Here is a 23,136-nt window from a genome sequence, read left to right on the forward strand (position 1 = left end):
ACATTACGAATCTGCTGACATTTGACACTGACTTTAAGGTGACTTTAAGTACGTAAGTGTGCGTGAATGCAAGAAATTGCAATATTTTGCAGTTGGATTCCGGTAATAACGAAATGAGACAATGTTGAGTTGAACATGTCTCGATTTGGATGTAGTATTTTTTATAGTTTTCGCACATATCAACACATCTTATGAAACTTTGTATTTTGGGAGAAATAGTGAAAATCCACAATTCGTGCACAGTGACGCCATCTTTTGGCTGATAATCGGCATCCCATCCCTAGACATCCACCTTAAGAAAAGGTAATAGACTGAGAGAAAAATCATCACCAGGAATTAAAAAACAGTTCTGTACTGGGGGAAAAAATGAAGTTTTAGTAATAATTATGGATGTCTCACTATTTCTGTAAAGTTTATTTATTTCTACAAACAGCTCAGTAATCACAAATATAATTTCAACAAACAGATAATAGAAATTGCAAGAACTAATAGAAATTGCAAAAGTCAATTTGTTCCTATTAGTTAACTCTCCTTGTCCCCGGATTAAGTTTATTTTTTTTTGTTTTTTTTTGTAATTCTAAGTGTGTTTTTGTTGTACTTTTCTCTCAGTGTAGGGTAGATACTGAGAGGGTCGAATTGATTTACCCGAGTTTGAAGGTTTGAAGTTAAGCGACACATATATTACGTCATTTTCAAATGGAACCTATTAACGACTATGCGAACCTGAATTTCATTTGATATTGCAATCATAATCCGCTTATCGACCTACATCCGCCCTAACCTGATTTGAAGGCTCTGTTCCAGCTTTAATGATGCAGCTTATGAACTTAAATCAGCCAAATCAAATTAGATTCTCCTTGATATTACATACGGTTTAATTTTGCAATGTAAGCATGCTGGATACTATGACTAGGACTAGGAGGTGACTTGATATTGACATCTCTCTCTGGCTCATGGAAATCAAACTCATTTCCTTAAGACATAAAGTTTTCTATTGTAACATACGATAATACGTGAACGTATTAAGGGTATTATTTATTTTCTTGATACAGGTAAGGAGAAGTTCAATCCATTTTATTTCCCTTTATACATAAAATGTTATTTGAAGTTAAACATCATGCCAAATGTAATCCTAATGGATTAGAAGTTCTGTCTTTTGGTCTGTTTTCGGGTCCACCTCTTCTTCTTCTACCTAGCGTTATCCCGGCCTTTGCCAGGGTCCGCTTTCCTACTTGCTTTCCTCCACTTTGCGCGATCCTGGGCGTCGTCTCGTGTGAGCCCGTTCACGCTCATATCTGCTTTCACGACATCGAGCCATCGCTTTTTTGGTCTGCCTTGGGGTCGGGGGCCGTCAAGGGCTAGGTTTTTCGGGCCCACCTGTACCTAATAATTCAGCTCTAAAAGGTTCGATATGTGAGTTATGTTTTTACGTGACTGCTGATTTTCCGTCAATTTTACTTTGTTTCACGAAGGTCAAAATAGCGGGTGACTATTGGCTCTTAAAGGGAAAACATAATTAATAAGGAAAATTTTAGATTTTGCTGTCAACACACAGTTGTCACAGTTACAGAAAGGCTTGAACAAAAGTTCATACCCATGACACATACCTAATCTTGAAAATTTTGTCTGAAAATTGGTATGTAATTGGATGCAACGAGAAATCGATTCGGTGCTGTGCTGCATTGCGGAGTGACGACGATGCTGATATTCTTGTGACTTATTTAAGTTATTTATGGTGTTTCTCAATAAGATATAGGGAAATAAATGTTTGTTTTTAAAAAAATACTGGAAAGCAATCGATTTGCAGTCGTAAATGTCGGATAGGGTCTACAGTGGTTGCTACACTAGTAACGTACTTGGTCAAAAATTACACTTACGACTTCTAAGCGGATAAACTCACATGCAGAGGCTATATTTTTTTTCAAGTTAGCACTGGCTATATTACACAAAGATTAAACTAGGCCGTGCAACAGTTGCAACGGTGAAAGTGTAAATTCATATTCTAATCCCACAACAGTCCCGTTATCGGTAATTGAAATGAAATGAACTACCAATTGTTCCTCGAAAAATACAATCAGGCCCTTATTGGCTCGTTATGCCGATTTAATGAACAAAGGTTTTAAGTATAGATGGTACTATAACTCATAAACCCTTTTCAAAATAGATGCAGTAGATTTGTAGGGCGAAGCAAAACAAGTGATAGTTCTGGTCCGCCGCCGAGCAGACCGCTTGGTCATGCTTACAGGAAAATACTATTTACCGCTAAATACACTAATTTATCTTCAAACTAGGCCTTATTATAATGTGCATAGGAACTGACCCTCGTTTGGGTGACAGCAAAATGTTTGGTAGTTTTTTTAATCGGAGGCAAAGAACGGTTGGTCGGTGATCAAGTTTTCTTTGCTTTATTGTCGAGCCTGACACGAATCACAGTTAAGGATAACGCTTGTCTACAAATAATCATGTAGAAAAATAATTTTGACTGCTGTAAGATCCCGTATTAATTCCTACACTAGAAAAATAAACGCCAAACTCATTGAGTGATTCAAAACACTGAACTTAAATAAAAGTAAATTTCTATAAATATCCTAAAACCGATTTTGTTGTTACAAACCTACCTTTTAGCTGGTGAAACACATAGTTCGCATTCGCAAGTTAAATTTTTTGTAAGTACATATAAGCAATAACATAAAAAATAAAATCACTTTATTTCAGACACATGTCCATATAAAAATTATGCTAGTATAAACTAAAAACTTAAAGTAAGAGTTGCTCTAGTCGCCACATGACTAGTCTTATAAAATATTTTATATTAATTTTACAATATATGTACTCTAGGTAGGTACTGTCACTTTTTGTTCTCGCTGTGGTGAACGGATGACCAGTATCGAAAAATGGGGCTGTACAGGCTCTCGGAGACGGTCTTAAGTATTCTATTGTCTGAGTTTCTCAATCTCTCTCAGAAACCTGCTATCCTACTTCTGATGATGGCGAAGAAGTCAGACACCCCTGCCTCTGCGAACATGCTCGATGCGCTACAAAACCTGGGTAACCTCAGTAGAGTGCGGAAAGCGTCATTGTATTGAACCCGCAGAGTTAAAAATGCTTTTCTACTGAAGTTAACCCAAAATTGACAGGTATACAAACACTAACAAAATACTCTGAACAGAGTCACTTTGACATCATTTGCACACCTCGCAAATTTGCGCTCGAGTACATAATATTTTGTTACTGTTTTGCAAATATTTCCACTCTCTGTAATGTCAATCGAAGCTTTGGCCTTTGAAAAGGTAAGAAGCCATACAGAATAGCAGACGTTTTTGTTCTGTGCAAACATTTAAATCCATTTAATAGTCCAGGTACTGATGTTTATTCAAGGATAGGACGTCGTATTTATAGCAGTGTCTCACATCCTCGAGTTAGGTATATTCCTGTATTTTCAGGATATAACACAAAACTGCCTTAAAATAGCGACACAAACTGAAGGAAGGATGCATCATTCTCAATCTTCAGAGTGCAATTGCAAATGCTTCCACCGACTATACCTCATTCAACTTCAAGAGTTAGTACTGGAAAATTCAGAATGGACATCATTGGCCAGAGATAAAACCGATGATGAGCATATGATGGGTTTACATGGCACCCAACTTTTAGTCAATATCAATATGTCTTCGTACAGTGCAGACGTGTCAATAGAGATAGTTCATAATTAGAGCACAACGATGTAGGTACTGACGCTTTGAGATAGATGTAAGCAATAATTAGGTACTTTCCATCGTTTTTTCACGGAAACGTATGAACGTGTCGTGCTTCTCGTGCTATTTCAATAAGTGTCGGTACAAAAAGATACAACTGATTTCACTGTCGACTGATGAGTTTATGCTTATATTTAGAATTTCTCTTAAGGATTCATGAAAATTGACCTTCCATTTTCTTCGACGTAGTCGTCTGATTATTCACAAGGCGGATTATGGTCACTTCGACAACGATGATGAGGCACTCAAATCTCTTTATAGCCATTAGGTTGCCCTCCAACCTTCGAAAATACACATTTGGACCAAACCAGGACCGTAAAGGTAACCAGTACGGCTATGATGGTCGCACTTGTCTCCGTGAGAGCCTGTCTGTCTCTTTCATTCGCGCTGTGTTAAACAGTGACGCTTATTTCATCACGTGTATAACGTTATCCACCATACAGGCACATTATGAATTATATGAACACACATCTTTTTAACGATGTTGTTTGCCCATTTTGTCCCTTTGTTTCTCATAAAAAATAAGAGTATGTCGAACGTAGTTAATGCGTGCATGGGTTAAGCATGTAACCCCATTTTTAAATTAGGTCTATCCTGTACTTTTTATGGTGGGCATTTTGTCATGCGTTTAAAATTCAGAGCGGAGATAATACGATCACAGGCCTCCATTTCGTTTTCATATTGCCTGTTCGATCAACTTTCGGCTCTGACAATAATGATAATGACATCGTGTAGAGATCGACTCGTAATCTTACGCTGTTCGATACTGCTCCTACAATTTCATTCTATTTGTATTATTAACTTTGACGGTGAAAGGGATCCAGGTACTTAATTAATAAAAGTAAATGTAGAGGATAGTGGGGTAAAATGTGGTTCTAGGCACGACGGTAAATGCGCTAGTGCTAGTAACTAGGATTGCGCCATTAGTAGGTAATTACCTACAAATTTCAGCCAACATACACATTACACAGATCAAGGGTATGGCGCCCTGTAACTAAGTGGGGCGATGATATTGGTAAGGCAGCAGGCAGGGATTTAAGGAGAACTGAGATTGAGCTCAGTGGCTTGCCATAGGAGAGATCTATATCCATACTGGCACAGGCTGATTATGATTATGACATTGGTCAAATTATAAATGTGATTGAATCTGTATTTTCCGATTAGGAACCTAAACTTTCTTGTAACCCTGTGCTCCGGGTACGGAAATAATGACGTCACATTCTAATGATATATGGATGCTGATACGCAATAATGTGTCAACCCACGTTAATTTGCTAAACACCATCCATATCATTCGCCTAAATCGGTTAAGGCTATCAGAAGTTACGTTGGAATAACGAAACTCACATACATACATACAAACATGAACGCTGAAAACAACTCACTCTTTTTTTTTGCAAGTCGTGTAAAAATGGAAAATGTCACATCATTGTTACTAAAAATTTCAACTAAAGTGGTGTCATCTTACTTAACTTACTGATTTTTCCCGTGGCTCCCCTGCTTTCCACTACGAAGCCTTGTCTACAAAAAATGTGACAGTGGATAATGATTGCTAATTATAGAATAGATAAAGGCAGCAAGCCGCTTCACAATTAAGTTTAGTTTCTACGACATTTATACGACCGCCGGCAGACAAGTTTTTGCAGCCATGATAGCTTATTGAGGGCAGTAGCGTGTCTAGGGTTTTGGAGTAGGGCAAGCCGAAAGATATGTTTTCGTAATAACTGTCCAATCTTCACTCTTCGGGGTCAAATGCATCTGCTAGCGTGACGAGGCGAGCTAATCATAGCGCACGTCTGCTACGGAATGAATAATGTCATTTTGTATTTTGTTAGACAAATAGCTCGAGCTTGGTTTGTCGCTTTGAACATGTTTTTCTAGAACGCCGTCATATTTTAATAGCAACGATACAAGTTCCAAAAAATTGCCCCTATTTAATGAAGTGTTTGACTCACCGTGTCCTCTAAAAGGAAGTTCTTGCTGTGCTAAATGGCACACAATATCGACTAACTTCTGAAAAACACTACAATTGTTGTCAACACGCATGTTATGTTTTGATATTTCTTCTGATAATTGTCGCGACAAAGAGGCCTCGATCCTTTGTTTCCCAAAATTGCTAAAAGAAATCACTGCACACATATGTTTACCGGAATTCATGTGCCTCTTTATTATATTGCTCCAGATAAATTATTTAAATCGTTATAGCCAGAAGTATTCCAAACGTTAATATCGTTCGAAAAAAATATGCAACACCAGCAATACATCTTATTTGTATGGGAACAACCAACAATCCAATGAGTTTTGTAGACGGCCCTACAGACATTTCTCTTACGCGACTTGACTGAGAAATACACAAGTCGGGTGTTGGTTTTGCCGCGGAAATTAGGTCCCGTTTTTCGACAAAGGTCAAAGACTTTACCTTGTTTTGGTTGACTAAAACGTGGACGCATTTCAAACCGTCACAAGGAACCACTTCTTGATCCATTGTTAACACTTATTAAACTAAGCGCCACAACAATGAACAAATTCACATTCACTATTTAATCAAATTCACATAAACAAACTTTCATTACTTTCGACTCGACCACTGACTCGGCTCAACTAAATAATAATACACTTGAAGTAAACGCGAACGCGCGCTGTGCGAACTTATGCAGCTAACTTCACACAAAATCCAAGCATAAATCGTCTTATAAAATTGCTATACATACCAACAAATAGTTACATCGTTCTTTGACGGTTTGTAGGCTGATAGTGCCCAGAGCGGGACGAAAAAGCAAGCACGGTTGCAAGCCAACGAGTGCGAGTTCGAGCAGGATAGCTAGAACATCCTCCGCCTGATTTAGTTCGCGCGGACGAGGCGCCACGCCGCGGCATAATTTTGCAACACGCTCGTGCCGCGGTTCGAGGCCGCTGTGGCTTGAATTTAATAATACGGGTTCGTTTGGCGCGCGATTTTCAAAATAATCTTTATTGATCTTATCACTACGTAATTTCGGTAAGGCAATTAGTTGCCTTAGGGCAAGCCCGGCTTTTGGGCTTGTATGGAAGTCCCGCCACTGATTGAGGGGTGCCATTGCAATTGGTTTTCAAACCAAATAGTCGATGATTCTGATAAACCAGTCTACACGCGGTCTCTTATTGCGTATATTTGTTATGGATCTGGAGGTCTCATTACTGTTTTTCGTCTGCGCAGTAGATGATACTGCATGGCAAAGTGAGCAGTCTAATAAGTTTCACACGCTGTTGTTTGCGAAACGGCGGTATGTGATGCCCTGCGACTTGGTCTGATATGATATCTCGTTAAAATCCTTGGAAATAATTTCAACAACAATTTTCAATAATGTACTATTATAAAGTTTATTATTTTTTCTTTTGCCGTCCTAAATCTCAGAAACCGAAACACATCAGCTTAGTTGACTCCTGAAAGGTTGCATTTGCTATTACCGCCGTATTCAACAACTGGCAAAAGCGTGGTGCCTATGTCATCAATCGGAAGCTGTAGCCACCCTTATTACCTACTCAACAGAGTTGACTGAAAACCGTCAAGCAGGTGAGTGTACCGGCGCGCGCGCAGTCCCGCGAGTGCCGCCATGGCGGTGTGGTGCGGCGCGCGCATATTGCCGCTAGAGCGCCGCGTCTACTCCATCACGCTCGTGGTAAACATGTACTAAAGTTATAGTATCCAGTTATGGACACCTGTTATCTTACAGGGGGCCGATGTTTGAACTTGGCCGCTCGATTTCGTGTATTTCGTTAAATAATATCTCCACTACTAGGCATTTAAATTCTTACTAATACGAGTAGAATTGAAAACGAGTGGTCAATACCACTCGATTCCAAATTTCTATCGCTCGTATTTCAAAAATTAGCATTTCGCCGTTTTCCACCGATTTTCGAGTGACGAAATCGAGTGATCGAAATTCATAAATCGCCCCCCAGTTCAAGATTAATTCCCACAAATAGATGGAATAGAATGGATAAAAAATATGTCAACCGCATTATTATGCCTACTCGAAACTGAAAAATCGTGGTGCAGACGATTTTTAAAACTGAAGTATATTTGAGATTGGCACCGATGAAGTGTGGGTTAAAATTAAGCCATGGCAAATTGGCAATGATCCGATTTTTAAGCTGTAGAGGTTTTGTCAAAAATATGTGTCACTAACTGGGTATCTAATTTTAATTTAGCCAATGTGCTGCAAAGTTAACTAAGTTTTAAGTTTAAGTTATCTCATGTGAATCTTTGTTGAGTGGTAAAGTGGAAAAGCGATTACAGTGATATGTGATAGTTAACATGTGAAAAGAAAATCATATTTTTTTAGTGAGAATCATACGAACAACGTGCATTGTGGTTTTATAATTCGTGTCCAGTCAGCAGCAGAAGTCAAAATTACCTTGACACACTCTTATTACCTTAACAATTAAGTCTTTCAAGATCATTTTGAACACCTAGCGAGCTTAGAAACTTCTGCTGCTGACTGAAGGAAGAAGAAGAGATGGTGTTTAAGATGTTATAGTTTTCTTGGAGTCTTCTTTTTCTTACATTTTCCATGTCGGCATTTGTAAATTAGATTTTGCATCTAAAAAGGTTTTAAGCGTTTCCGATAAGTTTCCAATGTTGTTGTTTTCCTTTGCCTTTTATTCATTTTGAAGATACTTAATTATTTATGCTGCTTGTCTCTATGTCTCGAATAGACATTATAGTCATAGAGAAACTATTATTATTATTATGAGCCTGTTGTGTCCCACTGCTGGGCAAAGGCCTCCCCCCTCTTCTTCCACTCGTCCCGGTTTTGAGCTATATCTGGCCAGTCTTTTAAAAAGGAGTCCAAGTTATCCCGCCATCGCCGACGAGGTCTGCCGGATCGCCGGTTTGACTCGTGGGGCACCCACTCTGTGGTTAACTTGGCCCACAAGTCGTTCGGCATGCGGCAGACATGACCAGCCCAATCCCACTTTAGCTTGGCCGCTTTTCGAGCTACATCTATTATCTGAGTTTTAGAGCGCAGCGTGGTGTTCCGGATGCGATCCCTTAGTTTCACACCTAATATGCTGCGCTCCATAGCTCTCTGGCAAACCCCGAGTTTGGACTTCTGAGCTTCCGTCAAAGACCAAGTCTGAGCACCGTAAGTGAGGATTGGAAGTATGCACATGTCCATGAGCCTACGTTTGAGTGACAGAGGTAGGTCTCCTTTCATGAGATGTTTCATGGACCAATAGCTCTTCCAGGCGTTCTCGGTCCGTCTATCGACCTCTTTTTCTTGTCGCGCCTGGAAAGAGACTATTTGGCCCAAATAAAGGTATTCATGGACATATGCAATGTGTTCTCCGTTTACCTCAATCTTACGTTTTGTGCTGTTGGACATGACTTTGGTCTTTGACATATTCATCTTCAGTCCAACCTCGAGGCTTGCGTTGCTAAGATCTTCTAGCATAAGATGTAGCTCGGATGCCGTTGAGGAAAAAAGGACTATATCATCAGCGAAGCGAAGGTTAGTTAACCTTTTTTCGCCGACAACCAGTCCCCTGTCTCCCCAACGCGGCGCAAGCTTCCGGAAGACATGTTCCAGTGTGCTGGTGAAAAGTTTCGGCGATAGCGGATCTCCTTGTTTTACTCCCTTTTGTACTTCGAAGGACGGGCCAGTGGACTGTAATTTTATGGCGGCTGTACTATGTTTATATATAGTGCTTAGAAGTTGGATGTAATTAGGGGCTATTTCTTGATGACGTAAAGCTGTAAAGATGGCATGGTGCGATATGCTGTCAAACGCTTTGGAATAATCTACGAAGGCTAAGTAGAGGGGGAGGTTATGTTCATGGCATTTTTCGATAATTTGGTTTAACGTGTGCAGGTGGTCGGTGGTAGACAGTCCGGGGCGGAATCCCGCTTGTTCGGGTGGTTGGTGCAGATCAAGTTGGCCCGAAATTCGGTTTTCTACAATTTTTATAAGTATTTTATAAAGATGGGATACTAGAGAAACTAGATGTTCTTATTCGATCAGCATGCGTTCTAATTATGTACGTTCATAAATCAGAAAGATGTTCCGAGGAAACCGTAATTAATATTCAATTTACGACGATAAAGTTGTAACTCCTCGTTATTTTAACTAGAAATATTTTTTATGGAGTGGAAAGCAGGCTGTAATAATGTCTTAACGTGTAAATTATTATGATCTTACACAAATTGTAAGTACCTATATGTTTTACCTTTTACTCAAGACTTTATTTACGTTCCTATAACCTACCTAGTTCATTTGAGTAAATTTGCGCATTTTTAAAATTAAATATCAAACTATTAAATATCACAAAGGTTTATGAAATTTAATTAGATAGAAGTTCAAGCAAAGGAACTGGCTAGCCAGCGCCAAGTGTAATATTACACGAACCACTTGGTGCCACTTTTGACCCTTCTATAACTCAAAACATCTTTAACGTAAACACATAAAACTACGTGTGTTTAATTATATCCATAAGGACATCTAGAAGCCCAAATTTCATGAAGCTAGCTCAAACGGTTATAAAGATATGAAGGTCAAAAAGTCGTAAATTTTAAGACTGACTGACAGACTTATAGTACCTAAACCTAACCTACTTCCAGATGACCTAGAAAGATGAAATTTGGAATCCAGCTCAGTTATTGTGTGAAAGCGTAGGAAAAAATCTAAAAATAAAAAAAAAAGTTATAAAATAGGGGGGTCCCCATACAAAAAACCCATTTTTTATTGTGACTGACATATAAGTACCTAAACCTAACCTACTTCCAGATGACCTAGAAGGATCAAATTTGGAATCCAGCTCAGTTATTGTGTGAAAGCGTAGGAAAAAATCTAAAAATAAAAAAAAAATATATAAAATAGGGGGGTCCCCATACAAAAAAAAACATTTTTTATTGTGACTGACATATAAGTACCTAAACCTAACCTACTTCCAGATGACCTAGAAGGATGAAATTTGGAATCCAGCTCGGTTATTGTGTGCAAGCGTAGGAAAAAATCTAAAAACAAAAAAAGTTAATAAATAGGGGGGTCCCCATACAAATTTCTTTTTTATTGTGACTAACATATAGTACCTAAACCTAACCTACTTCCAGGTGACCTAGAAGGATGAAATTTGGAATCCAGCTCGGTAATTGTGTGTAAGCGTAGGAAAAAATCTAAAAATAAAAAAAGTTAAAAAAATAGGGGGGGTCCCCATACAAAAAACCTGTAATACGCGCCAAACAACCGGCCAACGGTGTGTCGTTGGCGGCGCGCTGCACCACATAATTAATACAAAGAACAGAAGTAAAAAACATGAAGCGCTGGTGGCCTAGCGGTAAGAGCGTGCGACTTTCAATCCGGAGGTCGCGGGTTCAAACCCCGGCTCGTACCAATGAGTTTTTCGGAACTTATGTACGAAATATCATTTGATATTTGCCAGTCGCTTTTCGGTGAAGGAAAACATCGTGAGGAAACCGGACTAATCCTAATAAGGCCTAGTTTCCCCTCTGGGTTGGAAGGTCAGATGGCAGTCGCTTTCGTAAAAACTAGTGCCTACGTCAAATCATGGGATTAGTTGTCAAGCGGACCCCAGGCTCCCATGAGCCGTGGCAAAATGCCGGGATAACGCCAGAAAGAAGAAGAAGAAGTAAAAAACATGCAGCGGAAACACAAGAAAAAACATTAAATCTCAATACCTGCCTAGTTTTCTTTACAAAAAGTATTGATATCCCATCAAAAACATAAATGTAAAAAAGGAGAGCCAAGTTCAATACAAAAATTATGCTTGGCTGTGGGGTTGACAGCCAAGCATAATTTTTGTATTGAACTTGACTCTCCTTTTTTACATTTATGTTTTTGATGGGATTACTCATATACATACATAGGAATCCGCGGGGCAAATTGTTTATGTTTGTGCACTTATGGTACTAATTACAACAAAATTTAGGCTGTTTTAAAACGATTAGGCAATTAAAAACTTGTTTTTAACTATTTTGTTGTAATTAGTACCATAAGTGCACAAACATAAAGTCTTAATTCACAATTTGCCCCGCGGATTCCTATGTCCGCTCATATATATTCTGTAGATTTACTATTGCACTTATAATTTATTTTTCACCACACCAGCTCGGAAAGGCTTACTTTGCACTTCAAAAACTGATAGCAAAGTTGCTTGTTATTCATATGTGAGGCAAAGTAATCAAATACAAATTTTGAGCTGTTTTCTTATGTTTGCTGGTAGAATTGACTTTTAAATGATAATTTTGGATCATAAATATTTAATAACATTGATTTGGATTTGATTTTGTTTGATATTTTACATTTAATATTTGCTTCGAGTTGGTGTGGTGAAAAATTTTGTGTTTCACTTGGGGGCAAATTTTGTTAAACCCTCGTGCTTTGAAACCCTCGCAATGCTCAAGATTCCATTTTTCGTTTTTCAATTTCAATTCCAATTTTGGAATCTTTCGCTTGCTCGGGTATCAATATTAGCACGAGCGGTTAAACAACAACGGGCAACGTAAAACAAATAACTATTTGTAGCATTAATTTCATAAGCTGGTGATATCGCCATTTTGACTGAAGTGGCACTATTCTGCCACAAGGTATCTCTCTTTAAAATAAGTCTAGTTGTTTCCCGTTCGAATGGTATCACTTTCATCTCGTATCTCGCAAACATCTTAAATTTGCATGACAAGGAAAAAAAGTAGATACGTACCTACTGTAAGTAGCATCCAAGATCTGTTAACCTGTTCTAAATTTGTGATACCATAAGTGATATCATGAACTTGCAATCTGATCTGATGATCTCTTAACCTTGTTCTTAATTTCTGCCAAACAAGAGATATCACTGGTCTGTAATCTTACAGTGACAAAAGAAAGAAACATCTAAATCAGAAATGTAATCGATTATATACTCGATGACGTTGCGATCAATCGCGGAACGGTCACGATTCTGGAGTCGATTCTATCTGAGATGTAATTCTAATCATTAAGAGCCAACAGGAGTGGTCATTTCTCCATACAAACGTACTTCTCGTTTTCCTCCGTGGTTTTTGAAGCTAGAGCAATGATTTTTTCAACACAGATTAATATTGTCAATAACTGTGTCGGACCGTTTTGCTTTTTTTGATATTTTTGTTTTTTAAGGCGCTAGAGCCCTTCAAAAATGGCCAAAATGGCCTAATTGACTATGCCGCAATGAGAGGCGTGGCATTCAAAACTGATATCAATTAGCCAAAAAAGCAAAACGGTCCGACACAGATAATTTCATAATCATTTATATTTCCAAATTTGGTTACGATTGGTTAAGTTTTGGAGGAGGAAACAGAGGAGTACGAAACCTCGATTTTTGAGATTTTTACGCAGGATTTTTCGCCTTGTCCTTATCGCACTACTTTTAGGTGCCGCTTCCGTTAGCGAGACGGGTATATTTACCTAAAATATTTAAAACTCAGCTCCTGTTTCGTCTTAACAACTAGCTAGCCATCGTCTCGAGTGGAACAGTATAAGTATAACCCAGATTTCGTCCAGTTGATATGGGTCTTGAGATAGCGGTTATTTTGTTTAGGTTGTCTCACGATGAAAATCGGAAGCGACATGAAGCCAAGATAATCTTGTCGGTCATCTCGTATCGCTACGGTTGTTCGAGTCGCCATGCGAAATAATTTAATAGACTCGAATAAGGCGTCTGGAATGCAATAATAGGTATAGCATGTAAAGAAAGATTTACATTAAATATTCACATTGTTATAGGTTTTTCAGTCGTATTAGGATGAAGATTTAAGCTATTTTAGATTTAAGCTAGTTATTAATTTCGTTTAGTTGTACCACTGTATATATATTGTTTGTAAATAAATGATTTTCCCCCTTAGGATGAATTAAAAAAGCTTAAATGAGGCAAGATGAAATTTATAATTCCGTACAAGTGATCACTTGCACCAGTTGCACCGGTGTTCTTCTGACCAGTAGCCATACCATGAGTTGACAATTGATGTTTACGTTAGTCCATCTCGCTCGCACTGATGTATTGGTGCGATAGAGAGGGAATGTGTTTCACGCAGTCGCTAACATCAAATGCCATAATTACATTGGTTTTTTAGTGACAGATTTTACATTAAGCGGATGCCTTGTAGAAAAATATAACTTCGACGAAATGAGGACCATTAGTGCATGTGAAATACTGCTAGTTCTACAAATGATCGCAAAATTTGATCAGGAAGAGATCATCGAAAATCCCTCCTGCGTAACAAATGTACTGATAACCTTCGAGAAATAGAGCAACAAATAAATAAACGATTTATCGGATTGTCACGCTGCATGAAATCCCGCGGCACGACTTACCGGCCTCCGTAAGCCCCGTTCCTATTGGTTTCGTGAGTGCGTGCGAGTTATCTTTTTTTTCTTTCAGTATTACCAGTGTAACTTGATTCAAAGATTTATTTGTATAACGATCATACGTAATGTGTTGTTGTTGTTTGTATAGTTTTCTGTAATGAGATGTGCAATAAAGAGTACAGTATTGTATTGTATACGTACCGATGTGAGTTAGAGTCTCATGGGATCGATTATTCTTAATTAACAATACATTATATTAATGTTGTCCTCGAGATTCGTAACTTTTTCTCTAAGGTAGAATGCAAGAATTTTTGCGAATTGCGTTCTAAAGAAGTCGATGATACGCACTATGGGTACGCAATAAATACAAGCTTTGGATAAGCTCAAGCTCAAATGTAATTGGTAAACGTGGAAAAATTACCTCTCATAATTTTTCCTCCGGACTCTTCATTTGTCCTAAGGGCTTACCACGAACATCGAAAATCGAAGTCACTATTAGCCTCTATCGCTCTTGTATATTCGAGTGGCATCAGTTTGACCCTGATTGGTAAAAGCGATTGGAACACCACCAATTTCCAGCCTACGACTATTTCCGCGGGTAACGAACGCTCAGCGTGCTGGTTGCGATTTGCTGCTCTGTTGGGTGTCCATGACTTTGCAAATTATTTGTACCTAAAGCTACTATAGTACTCTAACAGGCCTGGAACTTACCTATTTTATTCTATAAATAATCCCCAACCTAGCTCAAAGCCGATTGAAACAGATCTTCAGTCATTCCCTCAATAGGTATTAGTATTCGTGATATCATGTTCTCGTGTCCTCCATAGACTTCTGTTTTTCGTCAAGCGCATTGCAGTTACATGCGCAATACTTTGTCGGAAGCCGGTGTTGCTCGAAGGCGTAGTAATTTGAGCTCGCTATTTCAGCAGGAGCGCTGTGAGGTCTCGCACCTTCTACTTTTACCGTCATTATAATTATCTCCAGGCTATCAGGGGAGCGACATGACCTGAAACACATACACATTTCAATTTATTCGCAGATGTATGGGAAGTTTTCAACTAATGTAGAAATTTTAACAGGTTTCCAATTCCAACTAAGGGTCTCCCCAGATATATCGACGCGCATTCGGCAAAATCCGATAGGAAAAAGCCTTATGTCCGTGCAATAAGAGCAAATAAGCTGTCGACACTCGACACTTCAGCAGGCGCCGGCCGATGCGAGCCGAGCCGAAGGACGACTTTTTCGCTCTTATTGCGCAGACATAAAGCTTTTTCCTGTCGGAGTTTGCCGATTCCGCGTCAACATATGTGGGGGAACCCTAAAAAGCAATGCGTAAACATGGAATGATAGCATATGATAAGTGCATAAGTTTTAACGTATTCGAACACACGACCTCCGATTTAGTCGCACGTGTTTCCACTTTGTTAGCAACTTTTTCATAACGACCCCAATTTTAGATCGAGTAGGATAGGATATCGCACCGCACATCGGCTCTTTGCCGCAGTTCTTACCGATCATTTTCTTATCGGCACCCGGTGCACGTAACGACGTATCGTAATCGATATAGGTATGCAAAGCCGGAGCAGAAGGTACTTGAAAGTTTAAAGATAATAATGGAAAAACTTCAATAAAAAATATATTATGAGAACATAAAGTAATAGTATTCGTTTATATAAGGCCATGATACTCTTTTTTGGTCCATTCGTCACATTTTGAATGTTAAATTATGTTAGGAGCATTGTTAAGTGCCAAAGGCAAACTTGAAAGTCATATCTATGGCTTTAAAGTACAGTCAAAGCAATTTCTTCACGTACTTACACTGTGCTGCTTACACCGTTGTTCTGATGCGCTTTATTCACTGTCCCCCTCATCGTGAGTTTTTGTTTTAAGGTGGTGTTTTTACTGCAATTTTCCATAATCTTGATTTATAAAAATATAATGTGGTAATGGTAACACACACAATACACATTGATTATACAAAAGATTAATTGTGAATTGGCTTGTCCACAGATAGACCCGAACACAGCGTTCCTGCGAGCGGCGCGCGCCGGACAACTCGAAACCGTCGTTGACCTCCTCGACTCCGGGGCGGTCAAAGACATCAACACTAGCAATTCGGTAAGTTAAACAAAATAACAAATTTTTTCCACATAGCTTAGGTACCTTTTCTTGGTTGTGTACCGCTGTCTGGGGAGCAGTAAATGATTTAAGGTTAATTGAAATTGAAGCCTTGTTTACCTGTTTGTTCAGTGTTCAGTTCAGAAAACTAAAGGGAATTGCTGGTTTTCAGCATTAGTACGAGTATGTACCTGTACGCTAGTAAATTATACGTTGGTTTGGGTTATAGGTTCTCATACAGTGCCATCTAGGTGCAAACTTTTTGCCGAAAACGCTTTACCATGGTTGAAATGCTCTAATCTTCGAGCAACACCGGCTTCCGACACGTCGGAAGGGAGGGGCCCAAGCGATATCTCACCGTACAAATCTTTCTGCCATTTTTCGCGGGGGGAAGGTGCACACAGTCGCACTTCTCACACACTTACATACAAAATCCAATCAGAGGACCTACCGCGAACCACGTTCGACGTGTTGCCTCTCTATGGCACTTGTAAATTCATACGTAAGTGTGACAGGGAGGCAACACGTCAAACGTGGTTCGCGGTAGGCCCTCTGTAATGACGACACAAATACATAGAAAATGACACACGTCAAAGACAAATCTTGCAAACCTCGTTCTCTTTTTGTGTACGGACGAGTGACTAGTGTCACAACACGCACACTAACACATTTTCGTTGAAGTATGTCATTGTATTCTGAGAGATGAGAAGTCGGATTTGTCGCTCGACCGATCCGCAATTTGTACTGAGCGTGCAAAATCGATAAATCCAACAAATACTGGAGACTAAAATATAATAATTGTATTTAAATGTAATTTAACGTATGATATGTAAAAAAAAAATACATGTGGAATGTAACACTTTCTTTTTGTAAATTTGATGTCCCCGACCTCTTTTTATAGCAAAAAACCGAGCAAACAGGCATTTTTGTGCAGCAGTGTTCACGCGCGCGTCTGGACTCGGTCTAGTGAAAAATCCAAGTGCAACTAGTTTTATTACCTGCGGTAGATTATATTGACGCGCTAATCTTGTACCTCGGCAGAGGGGAAATAGTGCGAATGCCGCCTCCCTTCCGTGTTGCTCGAAGGCTCTAATAGATTCTGTCTAAGCTAACTCTGTACCGACGTCCGACATGAATAGAACAAACTGTGGAAGATTCATTATAAACGTCATATGTTTCATATTTTGACATTAATGATGACATTAAATTCCCTCACTTTGACAACTACTACTAGTTGGTCGGACTCTATGGTAAATCATCATCATCATCTTCCTCGCGTTGTTCCTGCATTTTGCCACGACTCATGGGAGCCTGGGATCCGCTTGGCAACTAATCTCAGGAATCGGCGTCGGTACTAGTTTCTAAGAAAGCGACTGTCATCTGACCTTACAACCCATAGGGGAAACTAGGCTGGGATTAGTCCGGTTTCCTCACGATGTTTTCCTTCACCGAAAAGCGACTGGTAAATATCAAATGATACTTAGTACATAAGTTTCGAAAAACTCATTGGTACGAGTCGGGGTTTGTACCCGCGACCTCCGGATTGCAAGTCGCACGCTCTTAGCTCTAGGCCACCAGCGCTGTGTGCTCTATGATAAATATAAATACGAATAAAATCGAAGTTAATGCAATTCTTGTCATCGGGAATTTCCTCCCGACGGGGCGTATTCCGTCGTGCTTTCCCGGACAAATTTAATATCCGACGTGCCGATGCCGACCAGACAGCGAACAAAAACTACCGTTCCGATCACAAATAAAATCACGGTTTCACATGGACATTTATGAAAGTTTAAAATTTTATAAAGTAAGAAAATCTATGTCTGTAGAGTTTTGTATAAAATCTACGTTTATTTCTGTAGGTATGGGGGCAATTGTAAAACAATGAAACTCTTGGAGGCTCACAGTTGATCCTAAACCGCTCAATAAAGGCTCGTGTTGTGCGAACAACCGCCCATACAAGTAAATAGAGCGTTATGACAGCAGCACTACGGCACCGTTATATATAACCCGGTAATGAAATGTGTTCTGACATATTGCCCCTAAAAAGGGTACGGACAGATTTGGGGCGACGTGAACAATAAATTCACACTTCGCGAGTTTACACACATTGCAACCGAGAGCGGCCAAAGGAGCGAGATATATCATGGCAGTGACATCAACACGATATCTACTGGCTCAAAAAAGAAATAGTTTTATGGTCAAGAAATTTGATTTTCGTGCCACAGTGACAAAAAAATATGAGATTAGGCTTTCATATTGATTGCCAGTAGCTACTGTGACTCAGGGAGCATTTTTGACTGTATGATAGGTATTTTGTGATTAAGACATTTGAAATATTTCTGGCCCAACCCTCTCATCCCACAAACATGGTCCAGGGTCAGAAACAGGTGGCAAAGATAGAGTGGCTCTAGCCACTGAGCAGTGGCTACCACTAGGTGTATCTTTGCGCACTCGTGGGAACTTCTTGCATAGCGTCGGCCTAAATAGCAAACCTCGTAACTCCATTTCAAGGAAATTAGTAATTGCTACCTTGGGTAACAATACTTATAGTCGCAAACCTTGTAACACCCCCGAAAGAGTTACGAGGTTTGCGACTTAGGCCGACGATAGGTACTTTGTACAGTGGGGCATCATCTTTGCTCTATTGAGTGCCGCCGGCCGTGTCTACGATATGGGTCAAAGTTGTCGACTCTTTATCGTCAATGCGGTAGAAGTCGTCTAAGCTAACTCTGCATCTACTTTGAAGTGACAAAGCCGCAATTTTGCTGTATTTAAGCAAGGATTTTTGACACATCAGATTTTTAATTAATTATATTAATATGGAGTAAAGTTAAAATAAACAACATTGGTCCCTTGGTGACCGCGGTACCTAGTCACCTATTACCGCCTCCCCTGTGTGTCGACCTTGATACGTAAGCGAATCGTTATGCGCAGTTGCATATGAGTACGTACATTATGGTTAATGGGTTTGTAGCACTTACTGTTACACATTGTACATATAATAATATCTAGTACATTTACTACAACTATAAGAATTACCTTAGAATCGCGAATAAAAATAGGTTCTCCCGTATAAAATCAGGAGAGTGAAGTAGCCTTATTTTCGCGGTATATCGGAGCATTGAATTCCATGAAGTTGTCTGCCGTTGTCCCGTACGTATCTTATGAAGATTTGCGGTTTCTTTCTCTATTATAAATAGTCAAAATATGCCGATACAAATAATTATCGGATTAACGCCGAAATAAAGTTGTAATACATGAAATAAGATAGGTTTAAACGTTGGCAGCCCGTGGTACGCTTTATATATTTTTAATCGTATGTTTCTTCACTACTGCCTTATTTCACTTTCCTTTAATTTAATTTAACTTGGCCGTAACGCTGTGGATTACGCAGATTTTCAGGTCACGTTACCTGAAGACAGCCCCAGGTGTCCTTGATGACGAAAATCTCGTAAAATCGTCCCGTGGGCATAGAATTCGCCTTTATTAAATATCCATGTCTTTCTTACATGTATAAGAATAGGCGTGTATGAGAGAGACAGGAATTTATCCGCCCATTTTATATGAGAAGGCCGGAATAATAAATATCCTGACCTGAACGAAGTGTAGAATTGGAGATGCGATGCGGCCGCGTTCTACGCGATGATTAATGACTGAACTAAAAGATCTTAAAAATCACTCCTATGCGGATGTTCTATGTGTTCATACATTTTGGCTGGTCCATTTTCTATGGGAGCGTAAATTTTTTTTAGCGAGTTCGGGGTTGTGAGAGCGGGGCTGCGAGGCGATGAGAGCACAAAGAATACCGGAACACTATATCGTACTAGTGCAGGACATGTATGAAGGTATCAGCACACAGGTGAGAAGCGCAGCAGGACTAAGTAAACCGTTCCAAGTTGGGGTTGGAGTGCATCAGGGATCGGCCCTCAGCCCGTACCTGTTTAACCTATCAATGGACTATCTCACAAAGGACATCCAATCCCCAATACCATGGTGCATGCTGTACGCGGATGATGTTGTTCTGGCAGATAAGTGTGCAAACAAACTACAGGCCACGCTCCAACAATGGAAGCAAGCACTCGAGAACAATGGACTCCGGATCAGTCGCAGTAAGACCGAGTACATGAGATGCAGTTTCAGTAATCAGACCACACCCAATACTAACATATTCATAGATGGCCAGCCCTTGCCCAAAGTAAATCAATTTAAATATCTGGGATCAATACTGTCGGAAGACGCCAAAATAGACTCGGACGTAAACCATAGAGTCAATACAGCATGGCTAAGATGGAGAACTCTGTCAGGAGTACTCTGCGACAACAGTATGCCAATCAAACTTAAGGGTAAAGTCTACAAAACAGCGGTTAGACCAGCCATGCTATATGGGTCCGAGTGTTGGGCAGCGAAAAAGACCCACGAAAATAAACTGCACGTAAACGAGATGAAAATGTTGCGATGGTCAGCCGGCGTAACAAGGCTCGATAGGATACGCAACGAATACGTCAGAGGTTCCTTCAAAGTCGCACCCATAGGGGATAAGCTGGTAGAGAGACGAATGCGTTGGTATGGCCATGTTATGAGAAGGGACGAAGAGTACCCAGTCAAAAAGGCCTTGGCTATCCCGGAAGAGAGAAAAGGAAGAGGGCGCCCGCTAGCTACGTGGTGGACAACCGTAGCCAAAGATCTGGAACGGGCACAGCTGAACACAGAGACAACCCAGGACAGGTGGTCCTGGCGCCTAAGGACGAGGAGAGCCGACCCCAAATGAAGGGATAAGGCAAGGAAGAAGAGCGAGTTCGGGGTTGGTCCCATAGTAAAAGTTGCTCAGTATAATCCCAAAACCTCCCTGGCAACGGGAAAGCAGTTATTTTTTAGCCACCATTGCAGTTTCCGTAACGTTAAAGTAATAGTCTCTCGAGACATACTCTTCTCAGTTGGAGACTTCAGTGTCCCACTGGTATATCAATCATTGGAATATATGCAGCTGAGAGTGCACTTCGGAAGGAAGTAAAGGAAAGCAAAGGGTTTGGTTTTGGCTTCAATATTTGAGTTGCTTTGAGGTAAACGTCAAGACTTTGTAGCACTGTGACTTGAAATATCAAAATTCAAAAATTTATTCTGGAAGGATGCAAGGACTGTTTTACAAGGCAGTACAACATTTACAGTGACATCGTTTGATGGCTTCGACATGTTTGTAAATAAACCTTACAGCTTTGTAAACTAGTTTGTAGAAAGGGTAGAATTAAGAACGGAACTGGGAAATTACGTTAAACTCAAACGCTTCTATCGATGACTTATATCGGAACACGACTTTCACATATATGATCACAGGTTAGAAATCTGGTTATCCTTTTATATCTATTAAATCCATTACTATTGAGGAAATCGAGCCCTATGACGGAACTAGCCACATTGACCTTACCTATTTTTGGTTCATTTATTTTATTTATATTAAGCTCCGTAAGTTACAATACAGCGTGGGAATACCGTAGGCATGTTAACATGACATTGTCCTATTATTGCCTTTGTGCCGCGGTATTTAGGGCACTGGGGCTTTCAATATAATGCTTCCTATTTTTGGTTTTCCATCTCCAAAGATATAAGAGTAAAACATGGCTTGTTTCGGTTTTTAACTTGGACAAGATCAAAAATGTATCTAATTGTACTACCTAACCATTTTAAGGGATAGACAATGACTATTTGGCATATCTCATTTCAGCCATTATTATTCACCCAACCCCATTTTGTAACATCCCACGCATATAGTCTGATTTATCTGTCAGTATTATTGTGGTATGATGGCGCTGACGTCATCTGATAAGCCGCTTCCACCGGTGTATCCCGTCACTGTGAAAATACAATCGGTGTTACTATTATATCGTTGATAAAGTTAACCATTCGTGAACCTTATGGCGTCTATTTGCTTCCATACATTACAATAAATACAATAGGAGCCCCTGATGAGGAGGCTCAATACTGAGGAGATTGCAAAGGTCGCCACGCCTTCGACCAATACGAAATATAGGATATAGAGTTGTAAATAAATACTTAGAAGCTGTATTTTATTTATTCGCCTAACACTGCTTAAGTAGGGACCCGGCGTAATCCAAAAACAATACAAATACTTCAGCATTTTGCCGGTCATCGTTACGAGAACTGTTTCGCAAGACTGCGAATTTCGTATATAAGTGACTTCGCACTTTGATTCCTTCAATCATTCGGAGATTTCCACTACACTACTTTGCAATAAGTACACAATGTAGGTAGCGATGATCATCTTTCAAAACGGTTCAAATGTAAATTACGTACTAAAACAAACCTAACGCATTTAACCTAACATGTACATATTTTATTTAATGTCTTGTCTGTGTATAGTAGAATTTTTAGTCATTAAGTATAGATCTTGATCTTAATCTGATCAAGGATTGACAATTGGGTCTCCTTGGAGCAGAATAAAAGGACAAGACTTGGGATCTTTAGGAACACGGGCAACTGAGCTACCGAAGCTTACCAAAAATGTGCGAATCTTTCCTTCCTTTACCTCTAAGGAAACTGTAAACAAAAACTGTTTTTGTTAAACTTTAGTGGATTCGGGCAAAGCAGCAATTCTCGCTACTACTCCGACATCATGCTGTGAAATTATCTCCAGTAGGTATAATATAAACCGCAGAACATTGAACTTGTTTTCCGCGCAGTTAAAGAAATAAATAGGTACGTGTCAGTTACTCGAATTAGTCTACCCGTCGGTAAAGCACCACATGAGCCATTTATTAACTCTTATGACATGGAATTAAGGTTTATTTTGCTTTCACTGGAAACACCGTGCTGGTACTTTATGTTAGTAACGCTGCATTTATCGCGGCAAGTGCAATCTGTGAGTCGCATTAAGAACTCCTAACGGTGGATTTGAAATTGGGTTACTTGTGATATTACGCGGTACAGTC

The 23,136-nt window shown here is 39.6% G+C and overlaps 1 protein-coding gene across 1 annotated transcript in view; it reads left to right on the forward strand.

Moving 5' to 3' along the window:
* The window catches only part of LOC134675454 (uncharacterized), a 238,950-nt gene that overhangs the window by 101,899 nt on the left and 113,915 nt on the right, over window positions 1–23,136 (forward strand). The window contains exon 2 of the mRNA XM_063533723.1: window positions 16,085–16,192. Coding sequence (XP_063389793.1) covers window positions 16,085–16,192 — 108 coding nt within the window. The remainder of the gene's footprint in view (window positions 1–16,084; window positions 16,193–23,136) is intronic.

The sequence above is a fragment of the Cydia fagiglandana genome, chromosome 22, assembly GCF_963556715.1.
Source record: "Cydia fagiglandana chromosome 22, ilCydFagi1.1, whole genome shotgun sequence".
Lineage (NCBI taxonomy): Eukaryota > Metazoa > Arthropoda > Insecta > Lepidoptera > Tortricidae > Cydia > Cydia fagiglandana.